At 45.5% G+C, this 22,521-nt stretch overlaps 1 protein-coding gene across 2 annotated transcripts in view; it reads left to right on the top strand.

Annotated features, from left to right (window-relative positions):
- LOC138301184 (ectonucleoside triphosphate diphosphohydrolase 8-like) overlaps positions 1-22,521 on the top strand; it is a 172,601-nt gene that overhangs the window by 112,380 nt on the left and 37,700 nt on the right. For both annotated transcript variants that reach the window (XM_069241409.1, XM_069241408.1), the window contains one exon: positions 9,474-9,611. In XM_069241409.1, coding sequence (XP_069097510.1) covers positions 9,474-9,611 — 138 coding nt within the window. The remainder of the gene's footprint in view (positions 1-9,473; positions 9,612-22,521) is intronic.

Raw genomic sequence — 22,521 nt, 5'->3', positions numbered from 1 at the left:
CTCCATCAGCTGAGGACATGTAGTCCACCCTTCAGAGACTTTTGGGCAAGGAGCCCCCTCCAGAACCAGTGGGCATGTTACCCACTCCAGAGACTGTGGCCTTTTACTCCCCTCCAGAGAATGTTGGGGAAGGAGCCCCTTCCAGAACCAGTGGCCATGTTACCCACTCCAGAGGCTGTGGCCTTTCACTCCCCTCCAAAGCCTGTTGGGCAAGGAGCCCCCTCCAGAACCAGTGGGCATGTTACCCGCTCAAGCTGAGGTGTCCCCCCACACCCACTTCCCCCTGATGTGCCTGCCCATTTCCAACATGATGCCCCTGAACACTGGAGTCCGGAAGTTGTCAGGAGTCAAGTTGAGCCTTGGACTATGCCCTGTGGCCATTTGGCCCTTTGGTACTTTGGACTGGCCATTAGCCCAATCTGGACATTGACGCCTGCATTTTCATGTCATGATTCATTATGGTGAATGTTGGCAGCTAATTACAGTGTTCGTACTTCAGAATTGTTGTCCTTGCATTATTTGCTAGTGGGTCATGTGACAGTCGTTTTACTCTGCAGCTGGTACTGTGTATGGTGTGTGTGTGAATGCTGTGTGTTGTGCGTTTGTGTGTCACTCTCCTTTTCCTCCCTCCCTTCCGTATGTGCTAGGCGGCTGTACTCACCGTCGTCGTCTTCGTCGACGTTGGTGCTTGAAGACGGCCATGGCGTGGTAGAGCATCGGGAAGACTTGGAGTTCTGGTTCCATGGCGGCCGCGGACTCCTCTGTGTCCCTGATGGTGAGTCTTTCCTTTTTTGTACTGTGTTTCCGCCAGGCTTTTGATGGCGTTGGTACCGCCCCGGAAATCCTGGCGGTTTGCTATGTCATAATACTGTATGGTGGGTGGTACCTTGACTTCCACCTGCCTGTAGGTGGTTACCGCCGTGGTCAGTGGTGTTAACGTCCTGGTGGTTGGTGTGGTACATTGGCTGTCTATGGGAGGTATCACCGCCATGGTCATTATTTGGCGGTGATTACCGGCAGGCTGTTGACGGTATTACCGCCACTTTAACAGTCACTGCCAATGTCACGATGACCACCTAGATCCACCAAGATAAAATAAATATTAAAAAACATTGACCCTAAAGGATAAAAAGATGGACCAAAGGGAAACTTAACCACAGAAATGATTCAAAGGCTCATCTACTGTCTGAGACAAAGAAGGACCATGAAGCAATCAGGCTTCGTGTATCACCTTAGTGGGTCACCTTCCAAGTGTCTTGAACGGCATGAATTGCAGCCGGTGGCCAAGCTTGGTCAGTAAGATTGGGGAGGTGTCAGCAACAGATTTTCTGACAATGAGGCTGGCATATAATGTTTAAATACATTATACGACAAGCAGGGTGGATGATAGGGGCCTATGATGAGGCAGTGGAAAGAGAGAGTAATGGGGACTGGTAGGAGTACTAAGAGAGAGAAAACAATATTTTGTAAGATAACATACATTTTTGAGGACTTTAAAAGCAAAGATGGTCCGTATGTGTGATGTGTCTGTGTGTATGTAATACATCTGCTGAAATTCCACAGACATCTCACATTAGCCAACTGAAAAAACCTATACCCGACTATTTATTTAAAAAAATACATTTATTAGGGGGTGTAACATCCCAGACACAACCCTGAAGTTACGCCCCTGATGGCAGCCCTTGTAATGTGCAAGATAGCAGTAAAAAAAAAAAAAAAAAGACATATCCACAATAAACATAGGGGCTAATTGACAACCACAAGAGATACTTTTAATTTCCGTGTTCATCAACCACTCCACCTCCCCCCATAAAGGTTTTCAGCAACACAGAAGTTTTAAAAGTGGCAGAAGACTGCAAAACAGCAAAGTCTTTTCGACTTCATGGTCTTCAAGCACCCAAGCTACCCAAATAATTGTAATTCATGTCTATTACTATTACTCACGCACCCAGCCATGCAGTTTTTTCGTCAAACATTTTACTGAAAAAATTACACTGATATTATCAATGATGTTATCAAGCGTGTCCTGAGTACCATAACTTTGGGGTTAATTAGCAGTGCATGGCCAGGGCGCAAGTTATAGTTACCTTAGGACACGAGTTATAGTTACTTGAGATAACTCTAACTATAATAGATTAATTTCTATGGTTTGGTACGTTTAAAATGTGAGCCAAACTATAATATCCCTGTAACCTTTGGTTTTTAAAGTGAACTTCTATAGTTTTTTAATTCTATTTTCTAACTATTACGTCCCTGTAACCTTTGTTTTTTCAATGAATTTCTATGTTTTTTTCAACGTATAGTAATTTTCATCACTATATGTTAATCCAACCACTGCTGTGCCAAATCTAGAGATCGGGGGGAGCCCTTGAAAGCTCCCTTGCAGTCCCAGAAATCACATAAAAGGCTTAAAAAACAATAAAAAAGCCCATTCCCCGTAGCTCAGAGTGAAGGCCTGTGACCTTCACCTGGAGCTTTGGGGGTTCGAATGCAGCTAGACTCATTTCCTTTTTGTTTTTTAAATTACATTTTTTTTTTAAATCAAAATTAAAAATATTTTTTTTATTTTAAATTGAACACAAATATCTCATTCTAACTATATGAGATATATTAAAGCCTAAAAAAACGTTCTCTTTACCTCTCAGTTTCTTTCTGTCTTTCTCTCCTTTAATCAATTTCTCCCACTCAGGCACTTAGCACCCACTCCCACTCACCCAGACAATCACGCACCCACTCACAGACCCAACTCACACCCTCATGCACCCACTCTCAGACCCACGCACACACAGACGCACCCATTAAAACACTAATGTACGCACTCTCACACCCAGACATACAATGTGACAGCTACTCTCACCCCCAGAAACACCCTTTCACATCTATTCTCACACCCAGAGAGGCCTACGACAACTCACGCTGCGCATGGCCAAAGACCCTTGTACAGCATGGGGTCGAGTGGTTAGGGGTAGTTGGCTGCAGGGTCTGGCTGCAGACCAGGTTTTGCAGGCAACTGCCCCTGCACGTGGGTAAAGGCCTTGCAGGGTGCAAGTTTGGGTGCTTGTGGGGGGTGAACTCAGAGCCTGGCCATTTCCGAAGGCCATATGCAGCGGTGGTTGAAATAACGAATAGTAATGAAAATAACTATACATTAAAAAAACACAGAAATTCACTAAAAAACAAAGGTTACAGGGACATTATAGTTAGGTAATAGATTTTTTAGAAAATATAGAAATTCACTGAAAAAACAAAGGTTAGAGGGATGTTATAGTTAGGCTCACAAAACCATAGAAAATCAGCAGTTATAGTTAGTTACCTCATGTAACTGTGACTCGTGCCCTAAGGTAACTGTAACTCACACTCTTCCCATGCACTGCTAATTACACATTAAGGCAACCCATGAAATCTTTGATAACATGCTTGATAATATCAATGCAATATTTGCAGTAACATTTTTTAGGAAAAAACTGTGCTTGATGGAGGGGCGAGTTATGGTTACTTGAGGTAACTTGAACTATAACTGCTGAATTTCCATGGTTTTGTATGCTTGAAATGTGAGTCCAACTATAACGTCCCTCCAAACTTTGTTTTTTTCAGTGAATATATAGATATGTAAAATATGTTCAAATTGTACATGCAGAAAGCATCTCAATTCGGACCCCCTTCATACACTTATATAATAAGCGAATACATATATTAAATACATAAAGTATACATAGTAATGCATGCAGTAAATCGAATAACATTATTGTAGGAAAGTACCATCTTGCCTGGCATGTTACCCCCATATTTCACTGTATATATGTTGTTTTAGTCTATGTGTCACTGGGACCCTGCCAGGCAGGGCCCCAGTGCTCATACGTATGTGCCCTGTATGTGTTCCCTGTGTGATGCCTAACTGTCTCACTGAGGCTCTGCTAACCAGAACCTCAGTGGTTATGCTCTCTCTGCTTTCCAAATTTGTCACTAACAGGCTAGTGACCAATTTCACCAATTCACATTGGCATAATGGTATACCCATATAATTCCCTAGTATATGGTACTGAGGTACCCAGGGTATTGGGGTTCCAGGAGATCCCTATGGGCTGCAGCATTTCTTTTTCCTCCCATAGGGAGCTCTGACAATTCTTACACAGGCCAGCCAGTGCAGCCTGAGTGAAATAACGTCCACGTTATTTCACAGCCATTTACCACTGCACTTAAGTAACTTATAAGTCACCTATATGTCTAACCTTCACCTGGTGAAGGTTGGGTGCAAAGTTACTTAGTGTGTGGGCACCCTGGCACTAGCCAAGGTGCCCCCACATCGTTCAGGGCAAATTCCCCGGACTTTGTGAGTGCGGGGACACCATTACACGCGTACACTGTACATAGGTCACTACCTATGTACAGCGTCACAATGGTAACTCCAAACATGGCCATGTAACATGTCTAAGATCATGGAATTGTCACCCCAATGCCATTCTGGCATTGGGGGGACAATTCCATGATCCCCCAGGTCTCTAGCACAGAACCCGGGTACTGCCAAACTGCCTTTCCGTGGTCTCCACTGCAGCTGCTGCTGCTGCCAACCCCTCAGACAGGTTTCTGCCCTCCTGCGGTCCTGGCAGCCCTGGCCCAGGAAGGCAGAACAAAGGATTTCCTCTGAGAAAGGGTGTAACACCCTCTCCCTTTGGAAATAGGTGTGAAGGCTGGGGAGGAGTAGCCTCCCCCAGCCTCTGGAAATGCTTTGATGGGTGCAGATGGTGCCCATCTCTGCATAAGCCAGTCTACACCGGTTCAGGGATCACCCAGCCCTGCTCTGGCGCGAAACTGGACAAAGGAAAGGGGAGTGACCACTCCCCTGACCTGCACCTCCCCTGGGAGGTGCCCAGAGCTCCTCCAGTGTGCTCCAGACCTCTGCCATCTTGGAAACAGAGGTGCTGCTGGCACACTGGACTGCTCTGAGTGGCCAGTGCCAGCAGGTGACGTCAGAGACTCCGTCTGATATGCTCCTTGAGGTGTTGCTAGCCTATCCTCTCTCCTAAGTAGCCAAACCTCCTTTTCTGGCTATTTAGGGTCTCTGCTTTGGGGAATTCTTTAGATAACTTATGCAAGAGCTCATCAGAGTTCCTCTGCATCTCTCTCTTCACCTCCCCCAGCCTCTGGAAATGCTTTCATGGGCACAGATGGTGCCCATTTCTGCATAAGCCAGTCTACACCGGTTCAGGGATCCCCCAGCCCTGCTCTGGCGCAAAACTGGACAAAGGAAAGGGGAGTGACCACTGCCCTGACCTGCACCTCCCAGGGGAGGTGCCCAGAGCTCCTCCAGTGTGTCCCAGATCTCTGCCATCTTGGAAACAGAGGTGTTTGTGGCACACTGGACTGCTCTGAATGGCCAGCGCCAGCAGGTGATGTCAGAGGCTCCTTCTGATAGGCTCTTACCTCTCTTGGTAGCCAATCCTCCTTCCTAGGTAGCCAAACCTCCTTTTCTGGCTATTTAGGGTCTCTGCTTTGGGGATCTCACCAGATAACGAATGCAAGAGCTCACCAGAGTTCCTCTGCATCTCCCTCTTCACCTTCTGCCAAAGGATCGACCGCTGACTGCTCAGGACGCCTGCAAAACCGCAACAAAGTAGCAAGACGACTACTAGCAACCTTGTATCGCTTCATCCTGCCGGATTTCTCGACTGTTTCCAGGTGGTGCATGCTCTGGGGGTAGCCTGCCTCCTTTCTGCACCAGGAGCTCTGAAGAAATCTCCCGTGGGTCGAAGGAATCTTCCTCCTGCAACCGCAGGCAACAAAAGACTGCATCACCTGTCCTCTGGGTCCCCTCTCAGCACGACGAGCGTGGTCCCTGGAACTCAGCAACTCTGTCCAAGTGACTCCCACAGTCCAGTGACTCTTCAGTCCAGGTTTGGTGGAGGTAAGTCCCTGCCTCCCCACGCTAGACTGCATTGCTGGGTACCGCGTGATTTGCAGCTGCTCCGGCTCCTGTGCACTCTTCCAGGATTTCCTTCGTACACAGCCAAGCCTGGGCCCCCGACACGCTAACCTGCAGTGCACAACCTTCTGAGTTGTCCTCCGGCGTCGTGGGACTCCCTTTTGTGACTTCGGGTGGACTCCGGTTCACTTTTCTTCTAATTGCCTGTTCAGATACTTCTGCGGGTGCTGCCTGCTTCTGTGAGGGCTCCCTGACTTGCTGGGCGCCCCCTCTGTCTCCTCATCCAAGTGGCGACATCATGGGCCACAGCAGCATCCAAAAACCCTAACCGCGACCCTTGCAGCTAGCAAGGCTTGTTTGCGGTCTTTCTGCATGGGAACACCTCTGCAAGCTTCTTCACGACGTGGGACGTCCATCCTCCAAAGGGGAAGTTCCTAGTCCTCTTCGTTCTTGCAGAATACCAAGCTTCTTCCAACCGGTGGCAGCTTCCTTGCACCCTCAGCTGGCATTTCCTGGGCTCCTGCTCACTCTTGACACTGTCGCGACTCCTGGACTTGGTCCCCTTGTCTTACATGTACTCAGGTCCGGAAATCCACTGTTGTTGCATTGCTGGTGTTTGTTCTCCTTGCAGAATCCCCCTATCACGACTTCTGTGTTCTCTGGGGACAGTAGGTGCACTTTACACCTACCTTTCAGGGTCTTGGGGTGGGCTATTTTTCTAATCCTCACTGTTTTCTTACAGTCCCAGCGACCCTCTACAAGCTCACATAGGTTTGGGGTCCATTCGTGGTTCGCATTCCACTTTTGGAGTATATGGTTTGTGTTGCCCCTATACCTATGTGCTCCTATTGCAATCTACTGTAACTTTACATTGCTTGCATTACTTCCTTTTGCTATTATCTGCATAATTTTGGTTTGTGTACATATATCTTGTGTATATAACTTATCCTCATACTGAGGGTACTCACTGAGATACTTTTGGCATATTATCATAAAAATAAAGTACCTTTATTTTTAGTACTTCTGTGTATTGTGTTTTCTTATGATATTGTACATATGACACCAGTGGTATAGTAGGAGCTTTACATGTCTCCTAGTTCAGCCTAAGCTGCTTTGCCATAGCTACCTTCTATCAGCCTAAGCTGCTAGAAACACCTCTTCTCCACTAATAAGGGATAACTGGACCTGGCACAAGGTGTAAGTACCTCTGGTACCCACTACAAGCCAGGCCAGCCTCCTACAATTATTCCATATAGTAACGAATGCATACCAAACATACATACATTACATTAAATTATTTTTTTATATATATATATATATATATATGTTCACTGAATAAAGGTTAAAGTTACGTTATAGTTAGGTGAAATGTTCACTTTTAAACTCTACAAACCACTGAAACTCACCAGTTAGAGTTAGAGTTATCTCAAGTAACTATAACTCATGCCCTAAGGTATCTACAACTCACGCCCCACGAGTTATTGCTACCTTAGGACACAGTCAACATAAACAAAAGCATTCTCCAAAAGACAGGAGTTAGAGGAAACAAGTCTGCATCCCGGGGGCAGGCTGGCATGTTTATATATTTTCGGAATGTGTTAAAAAGGGGGGATTACTGGATGCTCCACCATTAGGAAGTGATATTCATCAAAATCCAGGAGACCCTTGTCCCTTCATTTTGCTAACAGATCAAAGAACTGTGCATATTCCTTCCCGTAAACAGGCTCATAGCATTTCTTGTCCCTCTATTGTCTGAGAGCTTCTTTCACATAGAATTCTTTTGTCATCAAGACAAAATATTGCCCCCCTTATTAGAAGGTTTTATTATCCCATTTTCCAAGTCCATGATCCTTTCCCATTGCTGTTGGGGCATATTTCTACATATTTTGTAATCCCCTTCTCTATAAGCCTGTCCAATTCCTTACACACTCTTTCATTAAAGCTATCACTAGCATCATGTCGTGTCTGCGGGACAAAGCATGATTTCAATTTGAAATTACTGGTTCCATTGTTTTGTTGGATGCCAGCCAACTCTAGAACATTGACCATATAGTCCCCTTCTTCCTGATGACCAATCAATGCCAATTTTTCCAAATGACGTAATGTCATAAGTGCCTCCAAATCTTCCCCAGTCAAGATGTCAGTGGCGTTGTTGGTTTCCATGACATGTTCCTGCATTATGAGTGTCTTTGGATTTAAAGTATGAATCTTAAAGAGTTTCAGCTTCTGCACAAATGTATACACTTGTATTCTGGTTTGTGTATAACCAAGCTGAGCACCAGGACAGAATGTGAGAAATAGTTGTAATATCTTCACTTCAGATTCAGTTAGTACACGGTTTGTCATGTTAACAACTGTAATGTCTGATTTGATTACTTCCATTACCCTCCCCGTTTGCTTCTGGTCACTCTTGCCATTGTCACTGTTTTTGAATCTTTTGTTGCCCCTTAGTTTTTTTCCTCCAGTGTGCTTTGGTGGATGCACTCTCTGAGAAAACAATTTCCACGTCTGGCGTATCAGCTGGTACCCTTGACCAAAAGTGCTGCTGTTGTGGGAGTTAGCCGCTGTTCTGTATTTTCACTCTCTGAGAGACCCGTGTCGGTCCCCATCTCTGATTCTGAGGTTTCTCTTGCTACTGGGATCCTTACATTTCTGGCTTTGCTCATCTCTCTTCTTGGGATGTAAACCTTTTTTGCATATGGGAGTACCATGACTGTTACATAGTTCTGCTTATCTCTATCAAATTTGCTTTGTTTACATTGTTCAATTTACTCTTCATGTGCTATGAGCCTTGTCTTCATCTGTTCCTACAGTTCAGCAATGGTGTGTGTCTTGTTACTTTGTACTGTTTGTTGTTCCAAAATAATCTGATATTCCAACTGGGCTCTATCACTCCTGGCATATTTAACCAGGATTTCCACCGATCCCCTGGCTGAGGCAGTTGTAAATTGCACCCATTCCTGTAACAGTTGGGGGATGGGATTTTCATAGGAGGGTGTAGTGTAAATTTTGAATCCGCTTGGGATTCTGTCTACCTGTAAATAATTTTGCAAGGAAGTGGCCTCTCACCCCTTCCTTATATCCTTATATATAATATTCCCTATTTTTTTTAAAAATCCCATTTGAGGGGAACTGCCCTAAATTCACCTCCTCTTTTAATGTACCACTATCCACCCTTCCACCCTAAGACCTGTGCAAGAATGGATGGGGTGAATAAAGACCCTGAAATCAGTGGTGAGGAGGACTAAGATACACACAAACAAAAAATGGTTGTTAGAAAGGGTATCCTGCTTCTAAAGGTGAGGGTAGAAGAGAGTTAGACATTTTAGTTGTCCTAGGCAGGCACAAAAGAGCAGAATCAAAGGTACAAGTGACCATAGAAGAGAAAATAGTATACATGTGAAGCTAATTAGAAAACACAATTTTTGTAAGTAATTCTCAAGTGGAAATGAATATTTGCCTGCATCTCTTTTACAGAAGAAACCACAAATGTGTGGAAAAACTATTTTAGTTGTCTAATAATAAATTGAAAATGGTAATTGTTTCTTTCCAGCTGACATCCAAATTTCCTACTGCTGACCAGAAGTGGCTCCATGGTTATTGTGAAGCAAGCATCTACATTCTGACTCTCCTTCTTGATGGTTTCAAATTTAATGACCAAACATGGAAAAACATAAACTTTCGCGAACAGGTAACCACAGGGATATCGTTATCTGTTTCCAGTTTGTTAAGTCATAGTTTGAAAAGCATAGACTTTATATTCAGTAGCGGGTTGTTTTGCATAGTGTTGCTGCAAACAAATAAACCTTCCTTAGCTGCTGTATTATCTAATGACAGTCCCTGAGATGGTTAGGCACTCTGTCAAACAGTGGGAAAATGAAGTAGTCCATCCATTTAGGGGACATTTAGGGCCTGATTACAACTTTGGAGGAGGTGTTAATCCGTCCCAAAAGTGACGGTAAAGTGACGGATTTACCACCAGTCGTATTACGAGTCCATTATATCCTGTGGAACTCGTAATACGGCTGGTGGTATATCCGGCACATTTGGGACGGATTAACACCTCCTCCAAAGTTGTAATCAGGCCCTTAGTCTGCTCTGACCATATGTTGGACAGTTATTGATGAATTGCTGAGGTTCAATCATTTGGCCTTACTGTTGTGGTTTGCAGGCATGCAGGGAGATGCCAAAACATCTGACTCTCAGGTAAACATGTATTGATGGGTTTCACGGAAGTAACAATAAAGCAACAGCACAAAGAGATTTCTACATTTCTCCAGAAACCTGAGGTGCTCTTATTAGATAATTGTTACTTGCTTGTAATACATCATTTAGTTTTGTTCAATTGGCCTGAAAATTATTTTTTTCTCTGAAGAGGAAAACATTTAATTGAGTGCAGTAAGCTGTAAACTGTGATCTCTTGTATGGTTGTCTTTAGTAAATGTATTAGACAAAGGATAATTAATGGTAGTCAATGAGTAAGATTTCTATTAGTTTTCAAAGATGATTTTCTCTGCAGAAATGAAGCATTGTTCAGCGAAAAGCAGCCCATTAACTGCACAGAAATCTTTTTTTAACATTTACTGGGGAGAATGCTGGTTGAAGACATTGTAGTGATTAAGATAGGTATAGTGTTTTCATTATGTAAAGGCATTTTCATGCTTAGATAATAAGTAACTGGGGAGTGTGGCCATGCCGCGACCAAGATGGCTGCACGGTGGTGAAGCTCCTGCAGCGGTTCCCAATAATCCGCAGAGATCAGCGGTCACCACGCATCAAGGTCCATGGCAGGAGTGGAGTGGTGAGGAGAAGAGGGTGGTTGTGTGTAGGGTGGGCCGCTGCGGCCGCACTATTGGGCACCGCTGACATCTAGGCCCACGTGCGGTACCAGGTCCCATGATGCTTGTTTCTGGTCCAGGGAGGACCTGGCCTGGCAGTTCGGGCTGGACTGTTCCCATGGGGAACAGGGACGAGACTGATTTGCATATGACTGGGTCCAAACTGGAATGGCATGGCAAGCAAAACAACTGATGGATTAAACCCAGATCTGTGACTGGGGGTGAATGTTTGATTTGCTCTGCATTCCGTCCATCATCTGTTGTTTTTGTATTTCTTCGAAAAGAGAAGGCAGGTAGACATGGCTTCCGCCAAGGCTGGAGATGCTTAGCCCGGGATGACTTGGTGCCAGACCATGGGATTGGAATGGAGGATATCTTGCTGGAGCTCTGGGCTGGGTTCCACGTTATTGACACTAAATTAGACTCCCTCATCTCCAGGTTGGATAACATGGGAAACAGACTGGACAACAGCAGGATAACATGGGAAACAGACTGGACAAACAGCAATCACACCTGGAGGGTGTAAGGGGTGCACATCTGTCGCTGAAGACGACACAGCTGCGTTGAAGAAGCGTATTGAGAAAATGGAGGGGAGACTGAAAACTGTGGCTATCAAAAACGAGGATTTGGAGGCACAAGGGGGCCGCAACAATTTGCGCATAACTGGTATCACGGAGTCTACCAACACCGGGCGACTAGATTTGTTTGTTGAAAATCTACTGACTGAGCTGCTGGGGTGACAAAGTTTTACATCAACGTTCATGGTGGAAAGGGCATACCGTACCTTGGGCCCCCGCCTCCCTCTGGGAGCGCCAGCCCACCCAATCATCGCAAGACTCCTGAATTATAGGAACCATGATACCGCCCTCCGATTGGCTAGAGTGAAGTGCCCCCTACAATATCAAGGTTTGGTGATTTCCCTATTTCCTGACTTTACACCCACTGTACAGGAAGCCAGGTAGACATTTTTTAAGGTAAAGGCCGTGCTTCGCTCTGCAGGTGTATGATACAGCATGCTCTACCCAGCCTGGCTGAGAATTGAGGTGAATGGTAAACAGCGCTATTTCAGCAACCCGAAAGACGCCATGGCCTTTTGCTAACAGGTCCCGGGCCTCAATGGATCTCCTCGTGGGTCTCCCAGTGACTGCGACTGCTCAGATGCCGGGCCTTCCTCAAGCATGTAACTGTTTCCCCCCGACTGAAACGTGCTGGCTGATCCGAGTTCCCTACATTATTGCTTTAACAATGAATTACCCAGTGGTTACTTCTGAGCTAAGTCACGCTTCCACTCTGTAACCTTTCAAACTTATTATATAAAAGACCACCTACTCCTATCCCACTTTGACATTCCTGCTGCTGACATGGAACTATCTGTAGATGTGTTATCATGCTCCCATGGTTTTATACCATGATATTTGTTTTGTGTTGTGAATGTTTACGGGATGGGTCATATGGGATTCACTCTGCACTTCTAGGCCGGGTGTGGGAGGGGGAAGGTTATTCTATACTTACGGGATGGGTGTTGTTATGTTGTTTTGTTTGGCAGTGCAGTGGAACGATATTCCTAACTGCTACTTACATGGCCACGCATACCCAACACACTAGGGCTGATGCCCCAATGTCGAACACATTAGAACTCTTACTCATGTCCTGGAACATATGTGGCCTAAACAACCCCCACAAGGGCAAATTAGTGCTGCAATACCTTTGCAGGCATGCGGTGCAGATTGCTTTTTTTACAGGAGACTCATCTCCCCAATGGCGCTGCACCCTCATTTGCGTCCGCATGGGGCCCACATCGCTAATTTTCTAGCTAAAGCACTTACTTATTGGTGCATAAAACTGTCCCATTCAAGCCGCTATCGACATGGTCGGATAGTGCTTGCAGATACGTGATGGTAATGGTGCTACTGGATAATCCTAAACTCCTACTATTAAATGTCTATGCTCCCAACACGTACACTCCAGACTTTTATCAAGATTTACATGCACACATAGAGCGCTTTGATGTAGAGCATGTCCTGATGGGTGGTTTTAACTCAGCAAGGGACCCCACGCTTGATACTACTTTGCATGCTCTGAGCTCTAAACATCACTCTTTGCGGGCGCTTGGGGGACCTTTGCAACACTCTGACACTTCACAACCCATGGCGCTTGCTCGATGGTGGAGGCATGGCTTATACTTTTCATTCATCACCTCATTGCACCTGGTCCCATATTGACTACTGGCTGATCACCCAAACTATTGCACACAGCGATCGAACACCTGCCCACCCACTGTCTGACCATTCGCCAGTACTTATTATGGCTAATATCCCTGATATCTGCGGCACCAGAAAATTCTAGAGATTTCCGGATATGGCATTACTAGACACCCCATTTTGCGCAGCTCTAAGGAAGGCATAGTAGACTTTTTCGAGTTAATTGAGGGCTCTGTGAACACTTGGGCGGTACTATGGGACGCCTTCAAGGCATATGCCAAGGGGTTTGCATCTCTACACATGTAGGTATCCTTAAAGAAACACGCTGAGAACTGGCAGCAGTGGAGGTACAGCTTTAAGACGTTGACCATGAGATAGAGCATGCTGACAGTGCCCCTCTATTACACTGTCGGAAACACCTGCATGATGCGTTTCACTCCCAGGCAAACAGGGAAATGCAGTACATGGGCAGAATGGCCAAGGCCCGTAGATATGGTGAAGGGGATAGACCCGGGAGGCTGTTGGCCAGGCTGATCAGACCATCTTACTCTGCGTTCCACATTCTAGAAATTAAAAGACCAGATGGCAGCATGGCAGTTGGCACCTCCGAGGTTCAGGCAGAACTTTTCACATACTACTCTCTGTGGATTTGGGCTCTAGATTGGTCTCCAAACTATATGCAATGTGTATTAAGGCCCTTCCAGTGCCGGATGCTGTGATCAGGGAGTCCTGGGAAAGGGATTTGGGTTGCCTCCTGCCCCAAAGAGTCTGGTAGGCATGCTGTGCGCAAAGTTGATTTATCTCACTCAATCAGCGTCACAAGCTCATCCACTTTAAATTCCTCAGAAGAGCCTACGTTACCCCAGGTGCCTGTATCTACCCAGCCTGCTCATCAGCCTCCGCAAATGTCAGGAACCGACTGCAGATTTTCTACACATGTCCTAGACCTGCCCTAATGTTAGTCGCTATTGGTGTGAGGTGCATGATTGTTTATCAGTGATTCTGGGGTGGCCTCTCAACCTTGACACACTTTTTGCCCTGCTTGGATATACTGACGATTTGCCAAAGTCCATTAGGCGCTTCACAGCAATATCTCTCCTGTTGGCAAGTTGGGAGATAGTGCTTTGCTGGGGATCTAGGGCTGAACCCAGCGCTGCCTCTTGGCTGGTCATTCTCACATACTGCGACACCACCAGGGTGCTGTACACCTTACTGCAGCCCGCTACATGCAGGCCTAGAGATATAATTGGCAGCCACTGAGGGACTATTTATCTACAACTGCTACTTCCCCACTACCCTCGCATACCTTGACTGAAAAAAATTCATTTTGATACCAATATAATGCAGTTTACTGTATACGCTCTGTCCCTTCTGAGCCTTTCCAGGTCCAATGGCTAACTAATACTCACAGAAACCACTGCTACTGGATATGTCTGGAACTGATAAACTGTTGTTCCAATGTGATACTGTTCTGGTGGATGATACTGAACTGCACTGTATTTGTTATGTTTTATGATTGAAAATGACAATATATTTAAAACAAAAGATAATAAGTAACTGGTGAAAACAATATCAGATGGACGAACTAATTTTGTAGTCTTTCTTTTGTTTCAGATTTTTAATTCACCAAAATGTTGTATTTTCCATTAAATGTTATGTTACATGGATTTATATAGCGCATATCTACCAAAACTGCCTCACAGCGCTCAAAGCTTTAAATCAGTAACATCACAGAATCATATGTTGAAAGTTAAGTCTTTAAATAACCTCATCTTCAGGGCCTTCCGAAAGGATAATTCCTGGTTTATTGCTCGTATACTACTAGGTGGAGAGTTCCCCAATTTAGCTCCCTGATATAATAGAGATCTTCCACCCCATCTGGCTTTCTTCACTTTAGGAATCAATGCCAGATATGCCGAGGAGGATCTAAGTGACCTAGTAGAAGAGTAAAAGGATGCTAATGAACTCAAAATCTCTGGGCCCTGCTTGTACAGTGCTCTGTGCATATGGCATAGTGCTTTAAATAGTATTCTTTTAGCTACAGGAAGCCAGTGTAGGGAGGAAATTCCCGCTTTTATAGATTCATGCCTGGGGACATTCAGTAGCAGACGTGCTGAAGCATTTTGTACTCTCGGCAGTCTTTTGATCACATAATTTGGTGAACCGATAAACAAGGAATTCCCATAATCAATTCTAGAGACAATCATTGCTTGTAAAATTACTCTTTTAGCTGTAAAAGGTAAAATGGAAAAGACTCTCCTTAGCATCCTAAGGAGGCTAAAGGAGTTAGAGGCACTTCTATTGCCATGGTGGGCCATAGAAAGATGAGGGTCTAACCAGATCCCAAGACTTTTTATAAGTTCTTTAGGAGGACGTACAAAACTCATGCCATCAATCCGTACCGGAGTCGAGCTGGGCTTTGTTGTTTGCCCAAAGAACATCACCTCCGTTTTATTATCATTCAGTTTTAATTTACTGGTTGTCATCCAGGCGGATACAGCTTGAAGGCAGGGACCCAGCGATGCTTCTAAAGTGCAGGATTCCTGTGAGAGAGATACAATTAGTTAAGTATCATCTGCATACGTTACCACGTTTAGCTCAAAAGGCTGCACTATTTCTGCAAGTGGCAGCATATAAATATTAAATAAGGTAGGGCTAAGAGAAGATGCCTGCGGGACTCAGCATTTGCTTATGATCCGGTTGGAAAGAAAGGATCTGTCTAATACTTGGAACGATCTATCTTTGATAAAATATTTCATCCAGTCTAGGACTGGCCCTGATATTCCAATCTCTTGGATCCTCTCCAACAGCATATTCAGATCCACTGTATCAAAGGCGGCACTGAGATCCAACAAAATGATGGCTGGTTCCCTCCCCTTGTCGAATCGGTTTTTGCTTCTTCAGTCACAGCGATCAGTGCGGTCTCAGTGCCATGAAGTGGTCTGAAACCCGTATGAGTGGGATGGAGGAAGGCGATTAAGTAAAAAACTGTTTAGGTTGTTGAAAAATAATTTTTTGTTTTCTAAATATGCATTCATTTTCAAGCAAATGTTTTTGGTTTTAGTTTGAACAGATTGGATTGTGTCATTTTCCATTGGTAAATTTGTGAAACTGAATTTCGGCTCTAACTCTACCCAATTCACTTCGGATAAAATACATTTAGCATCAAAAAGCCTGAATAATTAGAACTATTCAATGTCAATGCTCTCTTTTTAAATTGCTTCTCTTTGGCAAAGGATTCACTACCGTTGCATCTTCTTCTTCTGATAACATTTTCAAAGTACATCTGCGTTTTAAAAACTGTATAATTTTTTAAATGGTTAAAAAAATAGATAAGCTGGGCCCGTGGAGGAAGGTGTAAAGAGGCAGTAGGTGCTATTACCAATAAACTCAGATTTTATAAAATGTAAATGTTGCGCCTCTATAAGCAGCACTGAGGCAATACCCTGTCTGGCATAAATTATCTGTATTGTTATCTTAACCCACAATATTTTTTTCATCTGTTTATTGAGCATTTTCAAGTTTTAAAACATGTATATCACAACCATAAATGGTCGAACAGCAATTCCAACTTGGAATAGATACAGACCGTGAGATGCAATGCTTCCAGAATGATGTAACGAGTTGACATAGCCATAAGGATGGAAGTCCATTTGACAAACAAAGGGTACACAGTCGGATTTCACAGTGACCCGTTTAGTTCTGCCATCTATAAGCAATAAGTAGATTCAATGCAAACTAATCAAGGGTGAAGAACAACAAACCCAGAATATTTGAAAAGACCCACACCCTCCTGCATTGTAAACATATGCCCATCTGCAATGCAAGATCACTTAGAACAAAGGGTGTGGTGGGGAAGGGAGCAGTCAGTGTGGTGTGGTAGATATGCTTTGTGAGAGACGGGTATCTGGGAAGCCCACACCGTCTATAGATGTCAGTGCTCCTCCAGGAGACTCAGATGTGTGGAACAGGGCATCTTGGAGTGTGACCAGAATATTGTCCCAAGTGGACACAAGAGGGTACTTGCGTAATCCCCACAAATCTTCTGTGTGCAGTGCAAAGATCTCAACTTGAGCCCACGTCTGCATGGAGTGGTCATGGGGGTTGGCTATCGGCACTTCCGAGTGATCAGGTTTGACTAGCAGGAGCCCTAAGTCTAAAAGTGGGTGGTGGCCCTGTATTTTTAATTCCTGCAACATAGGCCCAACCAGCACACCTCCCACTTGTGCAGTGAGGAGTGTCCCATCCAGTCTGTTAGGTGCGTAGTGACATCTTATCCATTCTGGTGAAGGGACAGGCAGGCCAAGAGCATGTGTAGGAAATCTGTATCAGGCAAAAAACAGCAGGGGCAGGCAGCGTCCATGCAATGGAAGTATTGGTTTATCTTGTCAGGGGTGAGGTAAACCCTGTGGAGGACATAATATTGAATGAGGAAAAAGCGGCCTTTGCACAGGTTAAGGGCAGGATACTCCAGTATGGGACTCCATACCTTATCTTTGAAAGGGCAGCCCAGGTCTGTCTCCCAATACCAGTGCAAGGAGATTAGTGACATCACTGCAAGTGTGAGCAGAGAATGAGCGAGCCAGCACGTCAGGTCTTGTCCCGTACCCATAACATGGAGGTAGAGGACTGTAAGATGCATTGGGCCCTCTTGCTGCAAATCCCCCTAGTGTCCACCCAGTGCACCAAGGAGAGAGTTGTGAAGCAGGAAATGACCAGAAGGAATCAAAGACTCAAGGGGGATGATGGAACCATAGTGATATAAATCTCCCCGTGCATGTAGGCCTACCTCTTACCAAGGGGCCATCTCCACCAAGGAGGTGATTCGCCCTCCCCTCGGTGTGGCTACAGTGTTTGTGCCAGGGCATACGAATGAGATGCCCTAGTAAGAAAAAGGCATACTGCTGCCATCCGTAAAAGAGTGGAGATGGTTGTCGTCACTCTCGAGCAAGGATGAAACAAGTGCAGTATGCGAAGCAAACTCCAAGCTGGGGAGGCAGAGGTGGTGTCAGCTATCTGGATGCCCACCAACCATTGCAGCGGGAGGTCAGGTAGTAATGCTCAAAGTTCTGGACGACAAGTGCTCCCCACCCCCCATTTGAAGGCAGGTAGAGCTTATGCAGCACTACCCTACATCCTATGTTGTGCCAGAGAAACACCTTTATTAGCTTTTCAAGTGACTGAAAAAATTACTTTAGAACATGCAGGGGTTGGTTGGCAAAATAGTATAGTAGGTGGGGCTGCATCACCATCTTGTGCTACGTGTCCCTCCACAGAGGGTGGCAGTGTGCTCCAGAATTCAATCTGCCCCCGCAATGAGAATACCGTCTGAGTGAGATTGTTGTCAAACAGATGAGAACACAACGGATTGCCACAACAAACAAGTACAATTAAGACAGAAGTCAGGTGTTGTGTCACTGAGTGACTTTATGATAGATTTGAGCCCGGTAAGAGTTTACGTACCTGTGGTGAAATTACATCGTCCTTTCTTTATACTGGAGTAACTGAGTAGTGTTGGACGTGCTGGATGGAAAGGATTAAGCAATGCTGTTGTAGGAAGTTGATGTTGAAAGCAACAATTATTGTTATTTAATCCACTTTGACACATTGGGGATCATTCCTACCCCGCCGGGCGGCAGCCGCCGCCCGCCAGGCGGTGACCGCCAAAAGACCGTACCGCGGTCAAAAGACCGCAGCGGTCATTTTGACTTTCCCGCTGGGCTGGCGAGCGACCGCCAAAAGGCCGCCCGCCCGCCCAGCGGGAAAGCCCCAGCAACAATGAAGCTGGCTCCGAATGGAGCCGGCGGAGTTGCTGGTGTGCGACGGGTGCAGTTGCACCTGTCGCGATTTTCAGTGTCTGCTTTGCAGACACTGAAAATCTCAATGGGGCCCCCAGGGGCCCCACGACACCCGTTCCCGCCATCCTGTTTCTGGCGGTTATGGCGGGAAGGGGGTCGGAATCCCCGCCGTGGAGGATTCCCTGGGGCAGGGGAAAACCGGCGGGAAACCGGCGGTTTCCCTTTTCTGACCGCGGCTTTACCGCCGCGGTCAGAATGGCCCCTGAAGCACCGCCAGCCTGTTGGCGGTGCTTTCTCCGTCCCCTGCCCTGGCGGTCCATGACCGCCAGGGTAGGAATGACCCCCATTGTCCTGAGGATGGTCTCATGGACGGTTTGAGCCTTGGCAGACGAAACATCAACCTTATACTCTCCATGATGCAATTCTTCGCATGAGCTGCTAGAGTTCATGAGGAGTGATTTCTGAGTTTGAAAGACTGCATACAGGACTCTGACCTTTTGTGCATGCAGGAGGGTTGGTGCTCTCCTTCTATCCCTTGGATATAAAGGGATTGTGGACTGGCGGGGTCACCAGTGCATTTGTATAAAAACAATAACAATTCTCTTTGTTGCTTTGCTATGTTGATGAATGTATTATTAGTGAATATATAAAAATCTTCAGTTTTCCAGAAATGAATTACACGCTGTTTGAAGCTTTATTCATTTATGGAATTTGATTTATGGTTAATTACAACATTAATAGTATTTAATATTGCTGAAATATTTGAATGCAAATGATTCCTCCATGAGCATTGTGTGCTTTACTGAGTGGAAAAACTTGGCCCGGTTAACCTTTAGGCCTATAAGTGCTGCAAATTTGTCAAAAGTTAGTACTATATCAACAGGGATAGCATGTATATCTCTAAGGTACAGGAGTAGGCCACCTCCTTACAGTGAAACTGAATGCAGACCGTCACCCAGATGAATCCCCCAGTTCCATCTGTGTTTTTGGACGGCAAGTGCCAGCGGTTCCAGGGCCAGAGAAAAAAGCAAAGGGAACAGGGGGCAACCCTAACAGGTGCTGCTATGGATCAGGATGGGAGTCAGAAATGAGAGCATCCGTTTTCACTCTGGTTAGCTGGGTATAAAGCAGTTTAACCAATCTAATGAAGCGATTCCCCTTAACTGTGGGCATCAGGTCGGATGTTTGAAGTTGACATTTGGAAGAGCAATGTACTATGGAAGTTACCCTAAAATGTATGAAGAAGGACGGTATTTTTGGTTTGTTTTGATGTTCTCTCTCGTGTATTGCCTGACCAGTAATGTATCAGATATTTTATAAACTGCTATATGTTTGTTTCTTCAAAAAAAGGGGGGAAAAGTTAAGTTTTTTTTAAATTAAGTGATTCCCCAGGCCATAGCATGGCAGCACCTCAAACAGGAAGGCCCAATACAACAAGTCACAAGCCTTCTCCAGGTCCAGCACTACGCAGCCCGCCCATGGCCAAGAGTAGGGGTGTGTGCTCCAGGCTGTGAAAAAATCCCAGCAGATTAAGAGAAGTACTGTTGGCCATGATAAACCCATTCTTGGGTGTACTAATGCTGGGTCAACAAGGATCTTAGCCAGTATTTTATAATCTGTGTTAAGGAGTGCCAACAGCCTGTATGACCCCAATGCAGTGGGATCTCTGTTGGGTTAGGGAGGGTGATGAGCAGCACCTCATGGAGCGTGGCTGGCAGGCAGGCAGCCAGCTGTCTCATCATATAATATCTTCAGACAGGGGGCTAAAGTGGGGTGCACCCTTTATAAAATTCAGGGGCATATTTATAGTCTGTTTGTGCTGAATTAGCGTCAATTTTGTTTACGCTAATTCAGTACAAACTTAACTCCATATTATATTTTGGCGCTAGAAATGTCTAGCTTCAAAATATTGGAGTTAAAGTCATTTTTTGTCTGTGGAAAACTACTCTTTGTCAATGAGATGCAAGGTAGGCTTTCCTGGGCAAAAAATTATTCAAAGGCTCTAGCACCTTATTTATCTTCCCGTGCAAAAACGGTGCATGGGAGGGAGGCGGGCCTAGCTTAGCGCCATTATTTAACACCCGGGTCAGGGCAGGCATTAGGGGACCTGTGGGCCTATTTCTATGGTGGAACACCATGGAATAAGCCCATTGGTGCCCTCCCCAGGCCTCAGGGACACCCCCACCGACACCAGAGGGACAGCGGAGGATGGGGGTCCCCATCCCAGGTAAGTATAGGTAAGTAAAGGTAAGTATTTAGAATTTATTTTAAAGTGCCATTGGGGGCCCTGAAATGGGCCCCCATACATGGCACTGGGTGCAATGACCATGCCCAGGGGACCCTTGTCCCCTGTGCTGACCATTGGGGTGGTGGGCATGACTCCTGTCTTTTATAAAAGAGGAGTCATGTGGTATGGTAGGTTTTGTGTCAAGAAAGGACGTTAGGCTGTTTAGAGTCATCTTTTTTTACTCTAACCAGCCTAGCGTAATTTTTTAACGCTAAACCCACTACTCCCATACCGCCACCCCCACCCAGCTAATGTCAGGCTAATGTTTCCATGCCGTTAGCTCACCGTTTGCGCCGGATTGCGCCATTTCATAAATATGACGCCCGGCCGGCATCTTGGAATTGTGCTAGCCGGCGGGATACTTTTTGACGGTAAACTGCGTTAGCGCAGTTTAGCGTCAAAAAGTATAAATCAGGGGCCTCAGTCTGGAGACCATCTGGACCTGGGACTTTGCCAGTGGGAAGTGCACGGATGGCCTCCTGAATTTCGAAGGGCATAATGTAATTTTTCAGTTCAACTCCCTGTTAAGACACTCAAGGCAAGGGCATGTTAGATGGATACATACGCTACTGATACATACAGTGAGGTGCAATGGCTTGTCAGCTCGGCATGAATAGATCTCTGTGTGTGCAGGAGGGCTGCAGAGGACACCTGAAGTGCCATTGTAGGTTTCCTTGGCCTTTCCTGGTGAATGAGTCACGCCAATAATGATCCTGACTTGTCAGACTCTGCGTGCATTCTGGCAGAGTGAGCCACGTAATTTAGGGTCACATGTAGGTAGGTTCAGATTTGCGACACGCAAATTGCAAGTCAGAGCAATTTTGAATGTAGGATGGTGTCTCTGACACCATCTGAGATTCGCAAGGGGGTCACAAATGCTCACCTCATAAATAATCCTTAAAGAAAAATGAGATGCATTACAAAAACAAAAAATTAAACGTTTTCGTTTCATTTTACCAGAGCAGGCAGTGGTCCGTAGGACCACTACCTGCTCTGAAAAAAATGTTTCAGTGACATTCACAATGGGAAAGGGGTCCCATGGGGATCCCTTCCCTTTTGCGAATGGGTTAGCACCCATTTGAAATGGGTGCTAACTGCGATTGTTTTGTGACCGCGTTCGCAAAACAATCTTACATTGCACTGCGAGTCGCAATTAGGAAGGGAACACCCCTTCCTAATTGCGAGTTGCATACCCGTTTTGCGATTCGGTAACCATTTTACCAAATCGCAAAACTTGGTTAGTGCATCGCGTTGTGCTTTTTGCATATGGCAAACAGCGAGATTCGCTGTTTGCGACATGCAAAAAGCTACCTACTTGTGGCCCTAAGACAGCATAGTCTTTGAAACAAAACAGCGTGCGCCTTCTGTGCCCGCACAAGGAGATCCTAGTGCTCTGGGACTAACAGAACCTGTAATTCACAAGTCAACAGATCAGCACTCAATCTGAGCAACATCTTTGTCAAGATGACGGTGCACA

Source organism: Pleurodeles waltl, chromosome 6 (assembly GCF_031143425.1).
Source record: "Pleurodeles waltl isolate 20211129_DDA chromosome 6, aPleWal1.hap1.20221129, whole genome shotgun sequence".
Taxonomy (NCBI): Eukaryota; Metazoa; Chordata; class Amphibia; order Caudata; family Salamandridae; genus Pleurodeles; species Pleurodeles waltl.
The sequence above is the reverse complement of the archived record's forward strand: the minus strand, read 5'-3'. Positions and strand labels throughout refer to the sequence as shown.